The sequence below is a fragment of the Microcebus murinus genome, chromosome 2 (genome assembly GCF_040939455.1).
Source record: "Microcebus murinus isolate Inina chromosome 2, M.murinus_Inina_mat1.0, whole genome shotgun sequence".
Taxonomy (NCBI): Eukaryota; Metazoa; Chordata; class Mammalia; order Primates; family Cheirogaleidae; genus Microcebus; species Microcebus murinus.
This window is the reverse complement of record NC_134105.1, coordinates 120,159,118-120,182,134: the sequence shown is the minus strand read 5'-3', so window position 1 is coordinate 120,182,134 and position 23,017 is coordinate 120,159,118. Positions and strand designations below refer to the sequence as shown.

Sequence of the window (23,017 nt, the reverse complement as noted above, 5' to 3'; positions counted from 1 at the left end):
CCAAAGTATTAGGATACCTTTTATTTTATAATAATAGCTAACATTTATTGACTGTTTACCAGGTGACAAGCACTGTTCTAAGGGCCTTCCATGAATTAACATTTATTCATCATGAAAACCCTTTGAGCTGGCATAATTATAATCCCCACTTCAGACATGAATACTTTGCCTAACAAGATACAGCTGGGAAAGATACAGCTGGTTAAGCTACGTACAAACCCAAAAAGTCTGACTTAAACCCAATGTGATAAGGGTGAGTAGGGAGTACTGATTTTGCACTATGTATATACTTCTATTATTGCATATATCATCTAGTATTGTAATATTTTACCACTATATTCTTTACTCTTTAAGGAGAGAGAATATATATTATTTATTCATATGCCCTCAACACCTAGTGTAATGCCTATCACATTATAAGTATTCAATAAATATTTAATAACTAAACTAAGCACTGAAAATCATTTCTACAATGAATACTGACATTTCAGCAAAACTATAAAATAAGTGATACAGGACTTTGTCCTTCGCCCACAATATAGTGACACTTCACTTCAAGCAGGAATGCCTTCTCGATTCCTTTACCCTGACCCCTAAGAAAACCTAGCCAAAGGAAGAAAATTTTATAAAAGTCATTAACAATGAGGATAATATAACTAGTAAAAGTTATTACGGTCTATTTCCTAGGGATTTTGACATTTTAACAGGTAGCAGAGCTTTAAGCTAATGGAATCAGAATCCAATAGGAAAATACCAGATGTTCATTAATTTAGAAAGACTTTTAGAGCAGAAATCTTTTTGGCAGACAGTTTTCAAATAAGTCCATATAAGCAGGGTGCTCCTCCTAGATCAGCATCATACATCACTGAATTTTAGCAGCTAAGAGTCTGTTTTCTTAGGTGAGTAAGAGTAGGTACACTGCCAATATTTCCAATGTTGAAAGTCCTTAGGTTTTCTTTATAAACTCTTCATATAATGTGTAACTAATTTAAATAGTGATGTCCACAGTCGAAAATGGTGCAAGTAAAGAAAAGACAAGTTGAAGCAATACATTAATATTACACAAATAACTAGTACTCATAAAAAAAGCTTTCAGAAAAAAAATTCCCAATTTTAGTATTAGACTAACATAATTTCCCATTTCCCATAAACATTTTACAAGGGTAAGGTTGAGCAGCTTAGGTTCAATTCCTGGTTCCCCATCTAATTACTACCCCATGCCTAAAGTGCTTATGTGGAAAATTGGGATAATAATGGTACTTACACCTCAATAAAGTTGTACTGATGATTACATAAATTAATCCCTATAAAGTGCTTAGACTAAAAGTAGTAGTGGCTATGACCACTATTGCTTATAGTAATAATCATAGAAGTCATTGTTAATCCACTACATAAAGATTACAGAAATATTATAAAGCTTAACATATTTGACATTTATAGGATATTCCACACAATAATTGCAGAATACACATTCCTTACAAATACTTTTGGAATGTTCACCAAGATAGACCATATGCTGAGACATAAAATAAGTCTAAACAATTTAAAAGGATTCAAATCATACAGAGTATATACTGTGACCAAAATAAAGTGAAATCAGAAGTCAAAAGCAAAAAAATAACTGAAAAACCTGCAAATATTGGGAAATCAAATATGATTCTAAACAACCCATAGGACACAAAAGAAATCACAAGACAAATTAGAAAATATTTCAAATACAATGAAAATGAACACAGAATATTATCAAGATTTATGGTAAAGCAGTGGTTAGAAGGCAGGTTATAACATTAGAAATGTAAAAAGATATTAGGGAAAAAAACAGTACAAAAATGAATGATCTAATTTTCACATGAGGAAGTTAGAAAAACATGTAAAACCCAAAGCAGGAAAAAATGTAAAATAACAAAGGGAATAAACAGAAAAGAAACAAGGAAATCAATGAACCCAAACCTGGTTCTTTAGTGGGGGAAAAAGGTCAATAAAGTTAATAGACTTCTACCAGTCTGATCAAAAAAACAAGAAAGAACATATAAGCTACCACTATCAGGAATAAAAGAAGATCCCACAGATCCTTAAGACATTAAAAAGAAAATAAGGCAAAATTTTGAGCAATAAATTAAAATAAATTTTAAAATTCCTTGAAAGACACTAATCACCAACTCAAGAAATAAAGAAAGATAGAATAATTCAATATCTATTAAAGAAATTAGGCTGAGCCTGGTGGCTCACGCCTGTAATCATAGCACTCTGGGAGGACGAGGCGGGTGGATTGCTTGAGGTCAGGAGTTCAAAACCGCCTGAGCAAGTGCAAGACCCCATCTCTACTATAAATACAAAGAAATTAATTGGCCAACTAATATATATATATATATATATTAGTATATATAAAAAGCCAGGCATGGTGGTGCATGCCTGTAGTCCCAGCTACTTGGGAGGCTGAGGCAGGAGGATTGCTTGAGCCCAGGAGTTTGAGGTTGCTGAGCTAGGCTGACACCACGACACTCACTCGAGCCTGGGCAACAAAGCAAGACCCTGTCTCAAAAAAAAAAAAAGAAAGAAAGAATTTAAATTCATAATTAAAAGGCTTTCCACAAAGTAATCTATAGGCCCTAGATGGCTTCCTTGGTGAATTCTATCCAACTTAAGGAAGAAATAATACAAATCTTATAAAAATTATTCCAGAAAATTGAGAAACAGTTTTCAATTTATTTTTTGAAGACCTTAAACTAATACTAATACCCAGCCAGTGATCTGCTTTACCACAGAGCCTAGCCAGCAGCTCCATGCACCCTTAGAGACCCCAACAGCAAGCCTCACTTGCCCACACTACCAACTGGCCCATCCAGAACCCCAAGCTGTGCAGACTAGTAAAGTTCTTTTCCTGATGAAGTAAATGTGTAAAGGCTGGAAGAGGTGACCACCTCCTCAATTGTGTAGACACTAATGCAAGGACATGAAGATCAAAAAAATCAAGAAAACATGATACCATGAAAGCACTGACTGACAAAGAATTCAGAATTTGTCCTCTTAAAGTTCAGTAAACTACCAAAAAAAAAAAAAAAAAGACAACTACACTAATTAGGAAAACAATAAATGAAGAAAATGAGTCAATAAAGGAATGAAACCATTTAACACATCCTAAAGTTCAAGAATACAATGGCAATTAAAAAATTCAATAGCGGTTTCAACAGTAGACTTGGTCAAGCAGAAGAAGAAAATAAGCAAACTCAAAGATAAGTAGTTTAAAATTAACCAGTTAGAGAAGCAAAAAGAGAAAAAAATGAAAATAAGTGAAGAAAGTGTGCAGGATTTCTGGAACACCATTGCCTCAAATAATACATGCATTACAGAAATATCAGAAGAAGAAACAGATAAAAAGACAGAAAAATCTATTTAAAGAAATAATGGCTGAAAACTTCCCAAATTTGGAGAAAGAAATGGACACCTAGATTCAAGAACTCCAAAGTTCCCAAATACGCTGAACCTGAAAAGGTCTACATCAAGACACAGTATAAATAAATAATCAAAAGTCAAAGATAAATTTATGAAAACATCAATAGAAAAGCACCTTGTCACAAACAAAGGAATCCCCATAACACCATAAGTGGATTTCTCAGTAGACACTTTGCAGGCCAGGATACAGTGGGCTGATGTAGTCAATATATGGAAAAAAAAACAAATTTGCCAACCAAGAATACTATCCCTGACAAAGCTATCCTTTAGAAATGAAGAAGAGATAAAGACTTTCCCCAACAAAAGCTGAAGAAGTTCAACACTAGACCTGCCTTATAAGAAATGCTAACAGGAGTTCTTCAAACTAAAATCAAAGGACATAAACTAACAATCTAAAAATATATGAATGTATAGAACTCACTAGCAAAGGTAAATATACAGTCAAAATCAGAATTCGCTCTCTTTTTATTTTTTTAGAGCCAAAGCTTCACTCTTGCATTCAGGCTAGAGTGCAGTGGCTTCATCATTTCTCACTGCAATCCTGAACAACTGGGATAAAGCAATCTTGCTACCTTAGCCTCTGGGACTACAGGTGTGCACCACCACACCCAGCTAATTTTTTTTCATTTTTTGTAGAGATGGGCCCTCGCTATGTTGCCCAGGTTGGCCTTCAACTCCTGGCCTCAAGTCCCATCCTAGAATTCTCCAATATATTGTTATAGTGGTAAATACATCACTTTTAACTGTAGTGTAAAAGTTTAAAAACATACTAAAATAGGTGCTGGGTGCAGTGGCTCATTCCTATAATCCTAGCACTCTGGGTAGCAAAGGCATGAGGACTGCTTGAGCTCAGCAGTTTGAGACCAGTCTGAGCAAGAGCAAAACCTCATCTCTACAAAAAATAGAAAAATTAGCCAGGCATGGTGGTGTGTGCCTGTAGTTCTAGCTACTCGGGAGACTGAGGCAGAAGGATTGCTTAAACCCAGGAGTTTGAGGTCACAGTGAGCTATGATGATACCACTGTACTATAGCCAGGGTGACAGTAAGACTCTGTCCCCCCAAAAATAATTATAAAAATAACTATAGCTATGATAAATTGTGAATGGGTATATAATATAAAAAAGATGTAAACTGTAACATCAATAACATCAAAAATATGAAGAGGGAGTAAAAATATAGTGTTTTTATATGCCATTACGGTTATTATCAGCTTAAAATAAGATATAATAATTATACGATATTTTATGTAAGCCTCATGGGAAGTGAAAAGCAAATACCTGTAATAGATATACAAAAAATTAATAGATCCCTTTATGTTGTAGAAATATTTTTTAAAAAAGATTAATAGAAAGGAATGAAAGCATACCACAACAAAAAGTCATCAAATTATAAAGACAACAGAAGAGAAATAAAGGAACAAAAGAACTAAAAAAAACAGCAAAAATCATTAATAAAATGACAATAACAAGTCCTTATCTACCAATAATTACTTTAAATACAAATAGATTAAACTATCCAATCAAAAGATACAGAGTGGCTGAATGAATACAAAAATAAGAGCCAACAATACACTACCTACAACAGACTCATTTTAGCTTTATGGACCCATGTAGGGGGAAGGAAAAGAGATAGAAAAAGATAATTTTATGCAAATGGTAACCTAAACAGAACAGCAGTGGCATATATGAATCAGACAAACTAGACTTTAAGTCAAAAACTGTCATAAGAGACAAAGAAGATCATTATATAATGACAGAAGGATCAATTCATCAACAAGATATAACTGTAAATATTTATGCACCTGAGATCACCTGGATATATAAACCAATTATTAAGAGAACTGAAATAAGAAATAAAGGGCAATACAATAAAAGAGGGCACTTTAATACCATGCTCTGAAGAACTGATAGATCATGCAGATAGAAAATCAGCAAAGAAATAGCAGATTTGAACAACACTACAGACCAAATGGACCTAACAGACACATAAAGAACATTCTGTCCAACAAGAGCAAAATACATTCTTCACACACACACACACACACACACACACACACACACACACACACGGAAATGCTTTAGAATAAATCATATATTAAGACACAAAATAGTCTTAACAATTTCAAGAAGATTACATTTGTATCAAGTGTCTTTTCTGACTACAATACTATAAAACTAAAAATCAATAAAGTAGGAAACTTAGAAAAATTCAGAGATATAAACTAAAGAACATACTCCTGAGCAATCAATGGGTCAAAAGGGAAATAAAAATATATCTGAGAAAAACTAAAACAGAAACATAACACACCAAAACTTATGGAATACAGAAAAAGCATTTCTAAGAGGAAAGTTTATAATGTTAAATGCCTACATTATGAAAAAAGAAAGCTCCAAGAAACCTAACTTTACATCCCAAGGAACTAGAAAAAAAAAGCAAAACCTAAACCCAAAATTATCAGAAGGAAAAAATAATAAAGACTGGAGTAGAAATAAATGAAGTAGAGAATATAAAAACAACAGAAAAGATAAAAATCTTAAGAGTTGGTTTTTTGAAGAGATAAAATTGACAAACTGTTAGCTAGACTAAGAAAAAAAGAGAAAGTACTCAAATAAAATCATAAATGAAAGAGGAGACATTACAACTGATACCACAGAAATACAATGGATCATAAGAGACTATTATGAACAATTATCTGCCAAAAAATTGGTTAACATGGAAGACAAGGATAAATTCCTACAAACAAGCTACTAAGACTCAATTATGAAGAAACAGAAAATCTGAACAGAGCAACAAAGAATAAGAAGACTGAATTAGTAATAAAGTCTCCTAACAAAGGCCAGGACCTGATAGCTTCACTGTTGAATTCCACCAAACATTTAAAGAAGAATCAATGCAATCCCTATCAAAATCCCAATGGCATTTTTCACAGACATAGTAAAGGCAATCCTAAAATTCATATGGAACTCAATAGCCAAAGAAATCTTAAAAAAGAAGAACAAAGCTGTTTGGCAGTTTCTACTTACCATACCACACAGCACTTCCATTTCTAAGTATCTACTCAAAAGAAATGAAAACTTATATCCACACAGAGATACATACACAGCAGCTTTAACCATACTCGCTGAAAAGTGAAAAAACTCAAATTTTCAACAAATGAATGAACAAATTATAGCATGTCCATACAAAGTAATAACATTCAACAATAAACTGAATGTCCAACTGATATACAACATGGATGCCTTACATGAAAGAAGGCTTTACACAATAGAAGTGTAGGATTCCAGTTGCTGTATATGAAACTCTAGAGAAAAAAAAAAAACTAATCAATAATGGCAGAAAGCAGATCAGCTGTTGCCTGAGGTTGAGAATGGGGAAGATTGGCTGGGATAGGCAACTTTCAAAACTGATGGAAATATTGCATATCTTAATTTTAGTGGTTCTTCAAAACTCATCAAAATGTACAACTAAAGTGAGTACATTTTATTGTGTGCTACCTATACCTCAATAAAGTTGATTTATAAAAGAATCCTTAACATGGACTGCAAAGTCTCACCAGATCAGGAACCTGGCCTCTGTTCATCAACTATTGTGCTCCCTAGTCTTTAGCTCTCGGGGCATTTACACTTGCTGTTTCCTACTTTCACCTAATTAATTCTACTCCTCTGTTAGGCTCAGGTCAAATGCCTTTCTCCAGATAATTTTCCCAAACTCTCCAGTTTCAGTCCCCTTGTTAAATGTTCTCCTTGCTCCCGATAAGCAGAAATAAATGAAATGAAAACGCCATTTTGCTCTGAGTGAAAACCAATCAGGAACAAATTACACTTTCATACACTCCCACTGCCCACAGATAAAAGTCCTGCTATATTTGAGAACAAGAAAACTTCCAAGAAAAAATAATTTGGAATAGGAAATCCCATCTTAGCTTGGTGTTGCCCTCAGGAGTCTGGTCTAATCCCATATGGGCACAGGTCTAATTCAGGGTTCATTCCATAAATCCAATGGTCTCAGAATGAAAGAAATAGCTGTAGGTGTCTAAAGTCGAAATCACCCAGAACTGAAATTAACTTATTCTCCCTTAAATCCTTTAAAGTAGTAAAGACCTGGACCTAGATTTTCAAACATAACTTTTAATTACACTAAATGTTCACCTAAATTCCTTCTACCAGTGTTGTCTAGTCTAAACCAACATCCCCAGATTACCATCAATGACCACAAACCAAGCCAGTCTTGGAATTGCAGGAAGAAGCTAGTCTGGCCTTACAGCAGCACAGTCTGGTTTAAGGTAACTAGTTGTAGTCTCAGCTCTCACAATAATCACTCATATGAATTTTCACAATTCACTTCTCTAGATTTCAATGTTTTCATTTTAATTATTTCTACTCAAGGTAGGTATGTCTTCATATGTGGACAAGTCAATAATCTATTTTCCATTGCTTTCAACACTTTTTCTTTAATATAGATTTTGGCACTACAGTTAGAAACCATCTTCTTCATACATAATTAAGATTCATTTAAATCAATCTCACATTTAATAGAGTTGATTATTACACGTGAATCTAATTTAATCTTTTTAATTCATATGAAGTGGTCTCATGTAGCATTTTTAATGTGTTATTACTAAGAAAATTCTCCTGGTACTTACCACCCAAAGTCATCAACATTAGTAAGTCTAAAAATATGAAAATAACATGTAATAATAAACAACTACTCTATATTTTATATATGTAATATCAAATAGATTTTTATATATTTTATATTTATATATAAAGAAGGGAGAATAGCTCCTTTTATTCACTATTATGCAATTCTGAATAATCTTTTGGCTCAAAATGAAGAATCCCTTGATAGTCATAACAACTCAGCTACCAAAAAACAAAAGAAAGGACAGAAGAATGGGGAAGGAGGGAGAGGGAAAAAAATCTCATAACAAAATATTAAAAGATGCTCAAGAGACTGAAGTTTTGAATATTGCTATCTTCATTAGAAGATGTTGCAAAAACAGTCCACACAGTAATAAAAGCTGAGTCAAACCACAGCTATAATAATTTTACGAAAGATGAAAACCACAATCATTTCAAAGTATCTAGTATATGAAGCCTAACTGAGCTATGATGAGTTTTTTAATATGAAAATAGATAAGTGGTTTCTATATTTGTTCACTGTGCTAGTGCTTGCTTTTACCTCATTACCGTTCACATACTATGGCGTATGAAGCAGCTAGAATTTTAAAACTTGACAGAGTGGGAGTACTAACAAAAACAGCATATAAAGGATTTCCATAATAGAGCATTTTACCCTGCTTTTTAAAAACCGACACTATTAGAATTCAAATTATTTTTCACTGTTACCTTCTGCCTTTACTACAAAACAAAAATTTTATATTTTATCTACTAATTGCCTCATTTAAAGATGTCACAAACCCCTAATTTTGTTTATTTAATATTAAAATAATTTTGTAACCTTACTGATGAGTCAAACAAGATGTACGTATAATGTAGCTTATCTAATATTAGAGGCAGAAATAACTATGGAAATTAGGTATTCCTTGGAAATTGTTTTACTGTAACTATATAAGCATATGATATTTCTGTGCTCTGTCTTTTTGGTTTCAAGTAATTGTACATAAAAGGCAAAGTTGTTTTATATGCAGAATCAATATTTCTGTTAAGTATGTTCACACTTAACAGATTTCTAGGGAAAACGTACATAATTGTTACACTAGTTGGGTTTTTTAGCTTATATTACCTAGAAGTGGATTTCTCAAACACTGTCTTGGTTGACTTAGAGTATTATTTAATTTTCTGAGAAAATTCATTGCTACTTCTCGAATTATCTGGGCATTCAAAAAGAAAGATAGAAAAATACGTGTTACTGTATGAAAAGAACAAAAAGTTCCTACCTGTTTCAACCTCATGAAGAAAGTCTCTGTGAAAGTCTTCCTGCTGAAGTACCAGAATCGCTCATTTGCAGGGTACACACGAACTACTGTCTCCAGGAGAAAGCGGACAGGCTCCACCACCTCCGTGACTACCATATCCACTGCCACAGTCATGTATACTCGCTTATCTGTAGTAGAAATTTTCTGGGTTTTATTCCAGCTTTATTACTCTTTGATTATTTAGAAAACAAAGTTTCCTTACTTATGAAAGAATTAAGGTTCTTTACAATCGTATTACCATCTATAATTATTTTTAAATGTTCTATTATCACTTTGATTAAATAAGTAACCAAGTATTTTAGGCACTAATTATCCTATCTTAATCAAATGTGCAAATTTGACAAATTTCTTTTTTCATTCCCCAAATCAGATCCTTGACATAAAAATAAATAAAATAAAATGTTATTCAAAACTATCAGATTTTCCAGAGAACCTCTGGAAAACACGGAGATTTGTCCTTGTATAAAAAAACCCAGAAATTATTAGGTTTGTTGGATGAGTTGCATGGGAAGAACTATCAAATCAGAAGAGAAGCACAGCCTTCTCTGTGTTAAACTTGTATATAGGTAATATGTTATTGCTATAAATATTTCCATGTTGTACCCTTTTAAGGGCAGTCCCTGGAAATTTGTCAGTACCCTCATCATTTGTAATATATATTAACCTTCAGGAAAATAATTAATCAAAGTGCCAAAGAAATAGTTCTGTGTAGTTTTCATATATACTTATATATGTTATATATATGTATTAATATATGTTACATATGATTTTTATACATATATAAAATCAGAGTCCTGAAAAGTGCTTTTAGACAACAATAGTACAGTGTTATCAGTCAAAATTCTAGTTATTATTTAAACCGTCTACTTCATTTAATTTGAATCTAGAATCTTTAAGGCCAGTGTCTACTGATTTTTCTTCAGTCCTCTATGATGGGTCGAAACCTGGATTTCATTTTATTTTATTTATGCTGCTTAATATTCATTGGGTTTTTTTTAACCTATAGCCTGGTCATTTCATATCATTTTATAATTTCTTAATTGCTTCTTAAATATTTTAAAAATATATTTCATTCACAATTAAAGGAAAGTCCAAATAACCAAGCCCATCATTAGAAAAAAAGAACCTTCAATAGTGGTTTTCTCACAAATATTATACATTTATACTCAACTACACTTCTATTAATATTATCAAATTCAACAAAAAAATTATTGCATTCTTAGTAAATACAAGTATACACCTGCCAATCAAAGAGAATCTAAGGCTCTCTATACTTGTATCTGACCTAGAAGACCTTAAAGTCCAGAGAACTATAGAGGGGTAAGAGAGAATAACAGAAGACTGAATATAAAAATCAACTGGATCTTAGTACAGCAGAAAGATCCAAGACATTTCATCTCTCAGGGCCTAAATTTCACCCATAAAAACCAAACTTTATTTGATTCATGATTTCTCTAAGTAAAATGTAATTTCAAGGGTACCATTTGGACATTTTAAAAATCAGGGCAACATTTTTGTGTGGTAGATGAAAGGACTTTAAGTTTAAAACACATTATATTTTGGGTCAGAATATTATTAAACTTTATTTTAATCGAACAAATAAATTATAAATGAATTTTCTTTTATTTGAGGACCAAATGTATATTTTAAAATGCATAATGAAATTAAACTATGTGTTATATTAAAAACAGATAAAAACTACTTTTATAACTTCATAATTGAAATTTCTATCTCTTACTCTTAAAAATTACCAACAGGCTTATTTTTCTCATTTTTGTGTTTTCTTTCTGAATGATTATAAGAAAGAAGGTTACAGGCTGGTATTTACAAACATGTCTCCAGAAATAACAAACTGTGGGTGTAAAAATTATTTTTTTGCTAATATATGAAAAGCTAAATTTTATATAATTTGTTTTCCTCTTTTTAGCCCTCATTTTTAGACAGCTTGATGTGTGATCAAATGTATGCAATTTACAGAAGTAGTGAATACTCTTTTTAAGGAAATTAGAGAAAAATTATCATTTAAATGTTTTTCATTAACATATTATATTACCATTCAGTATTCACTAATGATGCCTATAATTTAGCAAAAAGTCTACTGTGGGTGTAAACTAAATAATATTAAAACTGAAGATAAAACAAACTAATCCATGATATTCTACACATAAATCATTGTTTGACTGACAGTAAAGCATTTAGGGTAAGAATATAACTCAACAAGTAAAATTTTAAATTTAGTTTAAAGGCAGACAATAGAGAGGCACAAAAACATAGGCAATTAAGAGATATCTGGATAAAGAATAAAAAATGGAAAAATGACAAATATGACTATTTAACATTTGTAAATTCTATCCAATGCTAGACATTTTAAATAAAACAAAAACATAAAAAACCAGGAAAAAAATATTTGCCACAAATTAAATCTTTAATATATATTACTAAAATCCCAAAGGTCAAAAGATTGGAACCAATAATTAATAAATGAAAAATATAAGAAATCTATAATGTTAAAAATAGTTAATAATCAAAGATATGCAAAACTCCAGAAATTGTTTCCTTTCATCATTATTTTTCATATTCCTCCATCATTCCCCCCAGCTAAAACAATTCTATGGTGATATATGAAAAACAAAGCCTAAATGCTTTCTACATAATCTAATTAAATTAATTTACATATCTTTTATAGGGATTCTTTTGAATAGTGGGGGTTTTCTCACAGTAGCATAAAGTATAAAAAGGAACCTCTAATTCTAAATAAAAAGAATATCTTCATTTTAAATAAATGCCAAAATGTTTTTAAAACATGACAACATTGTTCATAATGTAAAATTTAAAGCAAATAAAAAGGTATTTTTTACAGAAAAGTCACCTTTTGGGGTTTCCTCATTAAGTGCCAGAAATATCGGTGCATTGGGGTTCCACATGCCAGTGATAACATAAGCTCTCCCATCATAGCTCTTGCCCATGGATTCCTATAAAAGTTCAAACAGGAATCACTGATAATAGATATATCAAGACTACTGCCACTTTAAATTATATCTTACTTTAAGCAATCTAATTTATTAAAATTTAGATTAGCAATCAAACAAGGCCTTTATTTTCATTGTAAATTTTTTTACCCTACAAAAGCATTTCTTTAAATATTAAATTCTCTTTAAATATTAAATTCTCCTACAGCTTTCTTCAAACACAGTTTCTGTTTAAGGATATGTACCTCTTAGGTAAAAGGAAGCATGCCTATGAGCCTAAATGATGCTAAATCACAAAACATAACATTGCTATGAAGTTATATTTAACTTGATCTTATGCTGGTTGTCAAAATCTCATATACTTACACATATAAGGATATACATTCTTTCTATTAAAACCATAATACAGAATTAACTGAAGACAGTTAAACTGAATTAATAGCTAATCCTGGGGGGAAAGTTAATATTTTTCTTCTAATGGTCTAATTTTTAATATATTCTTAAAATATTAATTTACTTTATAGCAATTAATACCTCCAAATTAATATTTTATATTATCTATGACAGATATTTGTATACTTTCTTATAATCATAAGTTAATATTAAACTAATTTTGGCTTATGAGCAATATCCAAGTATATTAACTCTCTCCCTCACTTACTCCCTCCTTCTCTCTTTCTTCTTCATGACCTCCGTTCTTTAAGACTTTTACCAAGACAGTTCTTGACTCTCACAAAAAAAGCTAGCAACTCCTACAGCAAAAGCAAGGTCACATGGGTTGGATATATATGTACAGGGACACAAGGAGTAGACTGTCCCATGGAAGAACAGCACGCAAGAATACAAGTATGTGCATATGCGAAAGAATGGTATCTACAGTATTTCAATTTTCTATACCAAGTTCCTTATATTATGAATAAAGAGTACTAAAAGGGTCAGATTAAAACAAAAGCTTTTCTTTTTTTTTTATTATTACCCCCTCACAGATCCCCCTCTGAACCCCTATAAAATTATATCAGTCATTTGGTAATCACTGTGCATATTTTTCTAATATATTAGTAATATTTCACTAATCAGATTATATAGCTTGAGTGCAGGGACCCTTCATTCCAGAGATGAAGTATACTTAAGGCCATTTGTAAAAAAAATCCACTTAGCACCCCTAACACACTCATGTGTTCAAGGTCTCTCTCTCTCTCTCTCTCTCTCTCTCTCTCTCTCTCACACACACACACACACACACACACACACACACTCCCATCCATTCCCCCAACTCCAACCCCTAACTAGGCCCTTGATCAGAACAGGAATTGAATTCTGACCCAAAAGAACCCAATCCATTTCTGGACTAGAACTTTTGCTTGAGTCCAAAAAAAGATGTGCTAGACCAAACCAAATCTCTTTCAATTAACAAATAAAACCAAAGACAGTGGGCACTCAGCAGTGGAAGCCAAAAGGTTTTAATGAGAATGGCCATCATAGGCCACATAGAAGACAAAGTTATAATACAACAAATTATGAAGTAGGAAAAAATATATAAAGAACAGCAGAATATTTGGAAACTGCTAAGTGGTAAGAAAGAAATGGAGAAAATAAACATTAAAAAACCTTAAAAATTATAAATCATGCAGACAAAAAACCAAGGCAGATACTGGGAGGCAAGAAGGAAAGAAGGGATAAGCAGAGGGAGTGGGATCAGAGATGAAAGGGCAAAGGAAGTGGGGAGGAAATAAGGAGAAGAGAAAAAGAGAGGTTATCACAGATGAACCGTTTAATGAAACTTTTACTGTCACTTTTTTACACATACATACACATTACAAGTGTACTGGATGACAACATAAAATGTATTTTTTTCTTAGTTTTTGTTTTGTTTTGATCCACTGCTAAGAATCATAAATAAAATGTATTTTTAACTGGGGGTCCAGCAACTGGTCTAGTGTTAATAAATGGCTACTTGTAAAGATCCACAAACTTTCTGAGCCATCTTTAGATTTTAAATTGTGTTACAGTTCCAAGAAACCTGCCACTATTGGGTTTTCTGCTTTTCTTGGTATCTTGCTGTTAGGCTTTTCATAGATATCAATAACTATGGGTCAAAAATTCTCATTTCCCTATTCCTACAAGTATCTTGACTAAAAATACTTTTCTTATTGGAAGAAAATGGAGTCTCTGTTACTTGTACCCCTCCAAAAAACTAATTTTGTTTATATATGCTTTTATTTATACACACACAAAGTCATGTGTTGCTTAATGATAGGGATACATTCTGAGAAACGCCTCCTTAGGCGATTTCATCATTGTACGAATATCCTGGACTATACTTACACACACCTAAATGGGATAGCCTACAATTGGCTATATGGTATAGCCTATTGCTTGCAGACTACAAACCTGTATAGAATGTTGCTGTACTGAATATTGTAGGCAACTGTAACAAAATGGAAAGTATCTGTATATCTAAACATAGAAAAGGTACAGTAAAAATACAGTATTATAATCTTAGGGGCCCACTGTCATATAGACAAGCTATCTTAGACCAATATGTCATTGTACAGTGCATGACTGTAATATATATAAGTATGCATATATATTAATGGTAAATATGACTTTCATTGTCTGAAGATCTTATATTAAACTAAATTTATAGATTTATTAAATTAGAAAAACGTCAAGTCACCCTGCTATTAGAAATATTCACAGGGAAGGAAAATCTATGTTGCTTAAAAATTGTTCAAAACAAATAGAAAAGTCTCACAAATTCTGAAGTTAAGTTAAATGTAATTGTATATTTTTTCAAAATTAGTCAGAATATATAAGAAGGTGACATTTGTTTACAGTGTTCATATGGTATTTGGGTGTGTCATAGGAGGAGGAGAAGTATTAACATCTTGCTCTAGAAGGCAGAAGTAAGAATAATCAGATAAAGTTACAAGAAATATGATTTCAGGTGATTATCAAAAAATAATTTTGTAATAACCAGAACTTTCCCTTAGACTTTAACATAAGGTAACAAGTTCCTTTAATTAGATGTAGTCTAGCTGAGGCTCAATGACCACATATTAGAGATATCATGAAGATTAACAGCACTGGGTAATGACAAATCACAATTATCTGTTAATAATTACAAACATAAATCCTCCCATTTGCCCACCTATTTGCTGTGCAGGTAAGCCCCTTCTCTGTCCAGAAGCATGAATGCTCTTTGTTTTTGATATGGACTCAAAGGTGGAGGACTGCTCTGCAACTTAGACAGACATGAAGAAGAGATCCCAGAATTTCACACTAGGTCTATAATCCCATAATCTGAATTTAGATTTTTATGGACAATCCTCTGCCAGTAATTCGCCTTAATCTTTTAAATTCTGAAAGACCATGATTAACTAGGATCTAGGATCTTAAAAGCTTTTAAAAACTCAATGCTCCTAAACTACTTCTTCATGGAATTTTCAAAGTTCCAAAATGCTATGGCTTGCCTTTAGTAAAAACCACATTCAGTACTGATAAGTGGTGAAGACGGATGGAAGAGAGATGGATCGATAGCTAATTTATGTTTCCACATTCAATGCAACTGGCTGTCTTTATCTGACGTAACCAGGCAGTACTTCCTTTATATTTCCGTGGCTCATTTTACCACCAGAGAGAGCACTTAATCCATTGCCATGGTTACATACTTAAAAGGTATGTTTCCATCACAAGATTATGAAGCTACACATGGTAAGAGATATATATTTTATTCACTTCTATAACCCCAGCACTTCACACAACACTTGGCATACAAATAGATGCCCAAAAACCTGAATAACCAATCCATTACTGCTAGGAAATCAATGTTGCTATTACCATGAAATAATTCAAAGGAAAAGTTGATATGATTAGTGATATTTAACTGACATTTGCATAACACAGCTGAAAGGAAAAAAACATAGTACTTATTATTAATAAATATAAAAATCCCAATTCACTAAGGAACTTTATGCTTATTTCCTTAAAGTTATTGCCTACGTTTCTAAATCATAAAGTAAATGTTTTCATTAACTGCAAGACTAGAAAGTATTTCTATTTAAAAGTTAAGATGGCTTACTACTTTTATACAAATACCAACTCGTCAATATATATTAACCTTTAAAGGCATTCCTTAAATAAATACCACTCCCACAGTAAATATATTTTGCTAAGAACAAGTAATCAAGCTCAGAAAGGGAAATGCTTTAAAGAAAACAAAAGCATCCATCACAATACTCAAATTAACAGCAGTGCATTAAAATAAATGAAAGGCACCATACTCACACTGGAGATGCTTGTTATAATAAAGTACTTATTATTTGGGGCTCAAAGAAAAGACATCTCCCTAAGAAGCCAGACATCTCCGTAAGAAGATGAATAGATGGACATTGTCGTAACACTATCTTTTTATATGCTTTCAACTTGCATCTGACTGTTCTGGTAGAAATTTTCCTAAATTCCTCCCTCACAAGTAACTTTAAGTTTAGGTTCCCAAGTTTAATTACTATTGTACATACGAATGAAACAATTTTGACAATATGACAAAATTTTTAAATAGAAAATACTTTTAAATATAAAATAACTATCATCTAAACTTGGTTAAGGTGCTTAAGATTATCATTACCATATCCAGTAAATGCATGTCACTGTTCTTCACGTTTCGACCTGGGCTTAATAACATTCCAAAACATCTGAAAATATTGGGGGAAAAAAAAGGAGAAATAAGGTATCAAGAATATATAGAAGCCCAGTGAGCAAAAAGCCTTTTTATAATAACTACACAATCTGAGCTGTGTACTTACGAAGAACTTTAGTTTTTTTCCTAAGAACACCAGAAATAAGAATTCATGGAGATACATAATAAAATCACATGGAAATAAGTTATCTAAATTCCTAGATCTTTATATTACATGTAGAAGATTACCAATGGTCAGAATCCGCCATATAAATGGCCACAAATTGTTGATTGAAAGAAAATAATGTAGTGATACATGAATTAATTTCCAGGGAGAAAAGAGATTTTATTTGCCTTAGAGTTATTCCAAACACATAGGTCAAGATCAATTTACACAGCTAAGTCAAAAAGAAGGTTTTTAAAAATAAGACGACACTGTGCTCTCTCTGCATCAAACCAGATTAACAGAAAGTAAACTATTACTCTGAGCCTCAACAGTCTTGTTAACTGAGTAACATGTTAATACTATATTCTCAGTTTAAGTTAAATACTATATTCAGATATATACGATATCAGTTTAATACTATATTCTCAGTTTAATACTATATTCTCAGTTGAAGTTATATAAATTTTATTACCAAATGTGTACCATATTAGTGAAGATATTATCCAACATCCATTAATATGCTATTAATTATTTACGTTGCTCTGTGCTTTCCACTGCTAGAGAAGCTTTAGGAATACTATGGACACCTCCACTTTATTTGCAAAGGATTTTCATAAGCTCTAAAATTCAGCTATATCTAAGATTTTTAAATTTGTTAAGCTATTATTAATTCCACTTTACAGCTAAGCAAAATAAAGTACAGAGAAGTTAAGCAATTTACTCAAATTCATATCGCTATTAATTAGGTCTTGTAACTCAAGAGGCAATGCAATCTATCTACAGTGTTCCTCTGCCAACACATACCCACACTTAGAAGACTGTTTTTATTGTAGCTTCTCAAAATTTAGAGATATGCTATGGGGCACCTTATAGAAGGGGAAAAGAATGTAACTGAATTAAACATAAGAGTTTTAAAATTTCAAATAGTGACAGCTGACCAGTCAACACTTAATCTGATCTTTATTGTTTCCAAAGGTCTACTTTCCTAGTAGCATGGCTTTTTCTTACATGAACAAGGTAAGTGATTGGTCCTGTCCAAATACAAGCTTAGTAAGTAAAACAGAAATAATTATACTCTAACGTTCATAATTTCAATATGATTACTATACAAAGTGTCTCTCTCCTATGAACTCCTATAATAAACACTATCTGTGCAAATAAATGATAATTAATCATGCACTTCACTGCACTATTTCTTCTGCTACTGGCTTAAATTCTTGCTAAGCAAGAATAAAAAATTTAATTCTTTTTCAGATATAAAATTTGGTTTCTCTAACTAAAAAGCCAGGTCAATGAGGCCAGATTTGTCTCACATGTCTCTACAAACTTTGCTTCAGCTTGTATTTCTCACGGGTTTATAACAATTTTCTATGTTATAGGTTTTTCTTAAGTTACAAAACTATTATATGCTCATTGTAATAAGTCAATAAATACTGAAGTATATAAGGCAAAAAATAATTTCTCCCTTTTCTCTCAGCCCCCTTAGGAACCAATGGTAACAGTCTGGAATATATCCTCTCTACCTTTCTTTTTTTTGAGACAGAGTCTCTCTCTGTTGCCCAGGCTAGAGTGCTGTGGTGTCAGCCTAGCTCACAGCAGCCTCAAACTCCTGGGTTCAAGTGATCCTTCTGCCTCACCCTCCCAAGTAGCTGGGACTACAGGCATGCGCCACCATGCCCATCTAATTTTTGTTATATATTTTTAGTTGGCCAATTAATTTCTTTTTATTTTTTTATTTTTTTTAGTAGAGACGGGGTCTCGCTCTTGCTCAGGCTGGTCTCAAACTCCTGACCTCAAACGATCCTCCCACCTCGGCCTCCCAAAGTGCTAGGATTACAGGCGTGAGTCACCACGCCCAGCCAGGATCTACCTTTCTTTTTGCTCTTTCTGAAAATTTAAAGTTTGTACTGTTTTGTTTCTCAAGCACTTCCAGATAAATGGTAAAATGAATAAAATTTTATATTTTCTTAGCATAATATTCCTATATTAAACTCTACTGAAAAAGGAGCCTTAGAGGTTTGGATATTCCTTAAGCGGCAATACTTATCACCTTATTTTTGAACTTTGATGTACTGTTCTTTTCCTGACTTATAAATAAAAACTCTGCCATGAACCTCAGCAGTGTGACCTTAGAAACTCACCTAAGCCCCTTGGGCCTCTGCTTCCTCTTCTAGGCAGAGGAAGCAGAGTCCTCTCTAACAAGAGAGGTATAATATATGAACTTTAAGAGTTCTTCTAGCACTAAAATTACATAATTTTTTCTATCAAACTGTATTAGTCATTTCCAAAATTATACTTCATTAAAGCACATCAGGATTCCTACAGAGACCAGCAATATCTATTAGAAATAATGTGTCAGAAATTAGATAGATGTTATTACTAACACAAATACCTAATGTAATATTAAATGTTTCATTGGGGAGTTCAAAGTATTCAACCTTCTCTCATTAACTCTATAAATAAAGGAGAAAACAAACTGCTATCTCACCCATTTTCTCAAGGAGTTCACAGTCTAGTCAGGGAGGATAATAAGTAAACAGGCAATTACAACCTGATAAGGTCAGTTCTATGATACCTATAAGTACAGAATGTTAACAAAGCAGAGCAGAGACACACCCAACATTATTTATTATATAGCAAATAACTGACCTGACCCAAAATGTTAAATCAAACCTCCTGAGAATGACATATTATCATATTAATAATCATAATAGAAGCTACTGTTTATTAACTATCTTAACTATAAGCCAGACAGTACTACATTATTGCATTTACATTTCAAAACAATTCTCATATAACAATGATAAAACCAATTTCAGAAAGTAGAAGTGATTTGACCAAAGTGGCACAGCTATTAAGTTATAAGGGTGAGATTCAAGCTCAAGTCTATCACTACAACACTGTATAGTCTTTTACATTATAGCCTGCCACCTCCCTAGGCTATCAGCAAAAAAGACTATAAATTCCCTGTGTGACCCTGGGCAAGTCACAAACTTCAAAATCTCACTATCCACATTTCTGAAATACAAACACCTGTTACATGTTCATTATGTTAATGTAAAGTAGAAATGAAAAAACTCATAGTGAAAGTGTACTGTAAGCTATAAAGTAGTTGCCAATTATAAATTACTATTATAATTTCCATTCTCATTAAGAACAGAAAGCTCTGCCTTCCATAGTATACTTAGTATTTACTAACAGTAGAGCTTTAAGCAGCTTTTAACACCAAGTTAGATTTGTAACATCAAAACCTTAGCATTTCTAGTATTGCTTTAGACTTAACTTCCGGGAAAAAATGAGAAAAACAGATGTTATGTTAATGTCCTACAATAGGAAACTTTAACTTTTCTTTTTTACCTTTGACTTTAGTCCATGAAAGCTTTAGGAATTCCAAATATCTCCACAAAGACTACAGATAAAAATGGAAGGGAGGGAGGATCTGACCAATCATTAGTTAAAGAACACTGTCTCCTGCAGTTCTAAACTTTTTTTATTAAAAATGAGAACGTGATGACATAATAGAAGGGGGCAAACAGAACTGCAAATAAGAAAATCTATAATTCAACTGCAGTTTTTCAGAACAATATGTAAAACACTAAGTAATTTTATAAAAATTGGAATCCCAGTCAGTCTTACCCTAAAGAAGCTAAAACAAAAAGATAGTTGGGAAAATCTCCTATTATGAGAGTCATTGAGATTGTTTTTCCCTTATCAAAGGAATCAAGCAGAGAAAGATATACAGGCATTCCTCACTATGTGCGGTAATGTGGAATCATAAAAATAACCATACAAGCTAAAACTGTGCAAAGCGATCACATAAATCAATGGGAATACTTATAACTTTTCCGTGACCTTTAAATTTTTTCATTAAAACTTAAAAAACTCTCTTATTATCAGTTATAAATGTATAGGAAAATATAAAAAAGTAAAACTATTATTTTTTAGTACTTAGAAACATTAAAAATTAGAGCACTTTATTTGAAAAAACATATCAAGAATAGTTTGAACAGTGCTTGCTGCCTTCTCATATAATCTACAATATGAAGTACCTTTTTTATGTCTTGGCAAACCATCATATTCCTTTTTAAGTTTGGATCACCAATATTTTATCCTTTGTATTTTCAATGTTGTGAGATATCTCCAAGAGTTCCTTTAATGTGAAGCTTTTGCCAGAGTCATTTCCTCTGGGACATTCATACTTTTCATCACAACCACTCTCCTTATTTATGCTGACTTCATCTTACCTACGCTCTTCTGGCTGCATTATCTAGAGTTCACTAATAGTGGCAGGGTCAACACTCCCACAGTCACCTCCTTCTTCTACATCTCCATGTGTAGCCTATTCAAATCCTGCAAAGTTACTTCCACAATGAAGTTAAAGTTCTGCCATACTACAAGCATAATATTCGTTGTTGTTGCCTGCCATGGTGCTTGAATGTTTTCAGTTGCATGCTTCATGTTTATGTTTCTTCCAAAATTAAGCTAAAAAAATTGCATGATCACCAGTCTCCCTGTAATTATTAATACTATTTCTTTTCAATGTGCAACTAAGTTCAATACTTTGGCTTGAATGCCAGCAAAACCGATGGGAGTTTTTTTTATTACAGTCTTCAATCTAAAGTAGAAGTAAATTCTCCATTTCAACCATAAGTGGCTTTCTGTTCCTAGTGAAACTTAAACTAAAACAAGTTGGAATGATTTTATCATGTTTTTTTTAATTCATTAGACTTTTTCAATACTGTTCGTATCACAGCTTTGTGCAAGCCTACTGTCATCCTGTCTTCATTCTGCTGTCGTTATTTTCACATCTTCCAAAATCACATGCAATTTCACTTTCAGCATTTATCACTTTTCATTTCTCTGCTATACTTTTATCATTGTTAGCCAATTTCCTGTATTATCCATTTTTTTTAAATGTCACATGGATTTACCACTGAGACAAGGAGATGACACAACCACGTACACGTACTTTGCTGTTTGTGAATGAACTGAATAACAAATGCACTGTGACAGATCCCCAACAGATATTGAAAGTAAAATGATTTATTGGCCACTAATCATGTATTTATGTAGTAACTTGTACACTGAAGAGCTAACAACAAAGTTTGTACTTTATGCAATTACAGTTAATAGACTATGGTAACAGAAATTTGAACCATGTGGTTGTGAGAATGGTATTACTTAACTAAAACATACTAACAGAAATTCATGTATATCGTGACTGTGCAAAGACTGCCTGTATATATATATATACACAGATTGTAAACAAATCTGCCAAACATTTTGCCTTCCCACAGTAGCAGGTAACTCTGATTCTGCAGGCTACTTATTCCTGATTATCATTCACAAAGCACCAATAGACTCAGTAAAAATCATGATTGTGGTGGTAGTAATAGTACCATCAACAGTAAAATGGCAAGTACTTATTCTGTGTCAAGGACTATTCCAAATACTTCCCAGTTACTAGCTAATCTTCCCAACAATCTTAAGTTTTGTTGTTGTTGTTGTTGTTGTTTTGTTTTGCTTTATGAGACACAATCTCACTCTTGCCACCCAGGCCAGAATGCAGTGGCATCGTCATAGCTCACTACAACCTCTAACTCCTGGGCTCAAGCAATCCTCCTGCCTCAGTCTCTCAAGTAGCAGGGCCTCCAGGCATGTGCCATCACGCCTGGCTAATTTTTTCTATTTTTGATAGAGAGGGAGTCTCATTCTTACTCAGTCTGGTCTAGAACTCCTAAGCTCAAACTATTCACCTGCCTCAGCCTACCAGAGTGCTAGGATTACAGGCATGAACCACCTCACCCAGCTAA

General features: G+C 32.6%; 1 protein-coding gene across 4 annotated transcripts in view; it reads right to left on the bottom strand.

Annotated features, from left to right (window-relative positions):
- The window catches only part of RABGAP1L (RAB GTPase activating protein 1 like), a 689,918-nt gene that overhangs the window by 552,709 nt on the left and 114,192 nt on the right, over positions 1-23,017 (bottom strand). For 3 of the 4 annotated variants that reach the window (XM_076000395.1, XM_012765066.3, XM_012765067.3), the window contains 3 exons: positions 16,988-17,054; positions 12,261-12,363; positions 9,353-9,519 (listed from right to left, as the gene is read on the bottom strand). In XM_076000395.1, coding sequence (XP_075856510.1) covers positions 9,353-9,519; positions 12,261-12,363; positions 16,988-17,054 — 337 coding nt within the window. The remainder of the gene's footprint in view (positions 1-9,352; positions 9,520-12,260; positions 12,364-16,987; positions 17,055-23,017) is intronic. The other variant, XM_076000396.1, reaches the window with a different exon arrangement.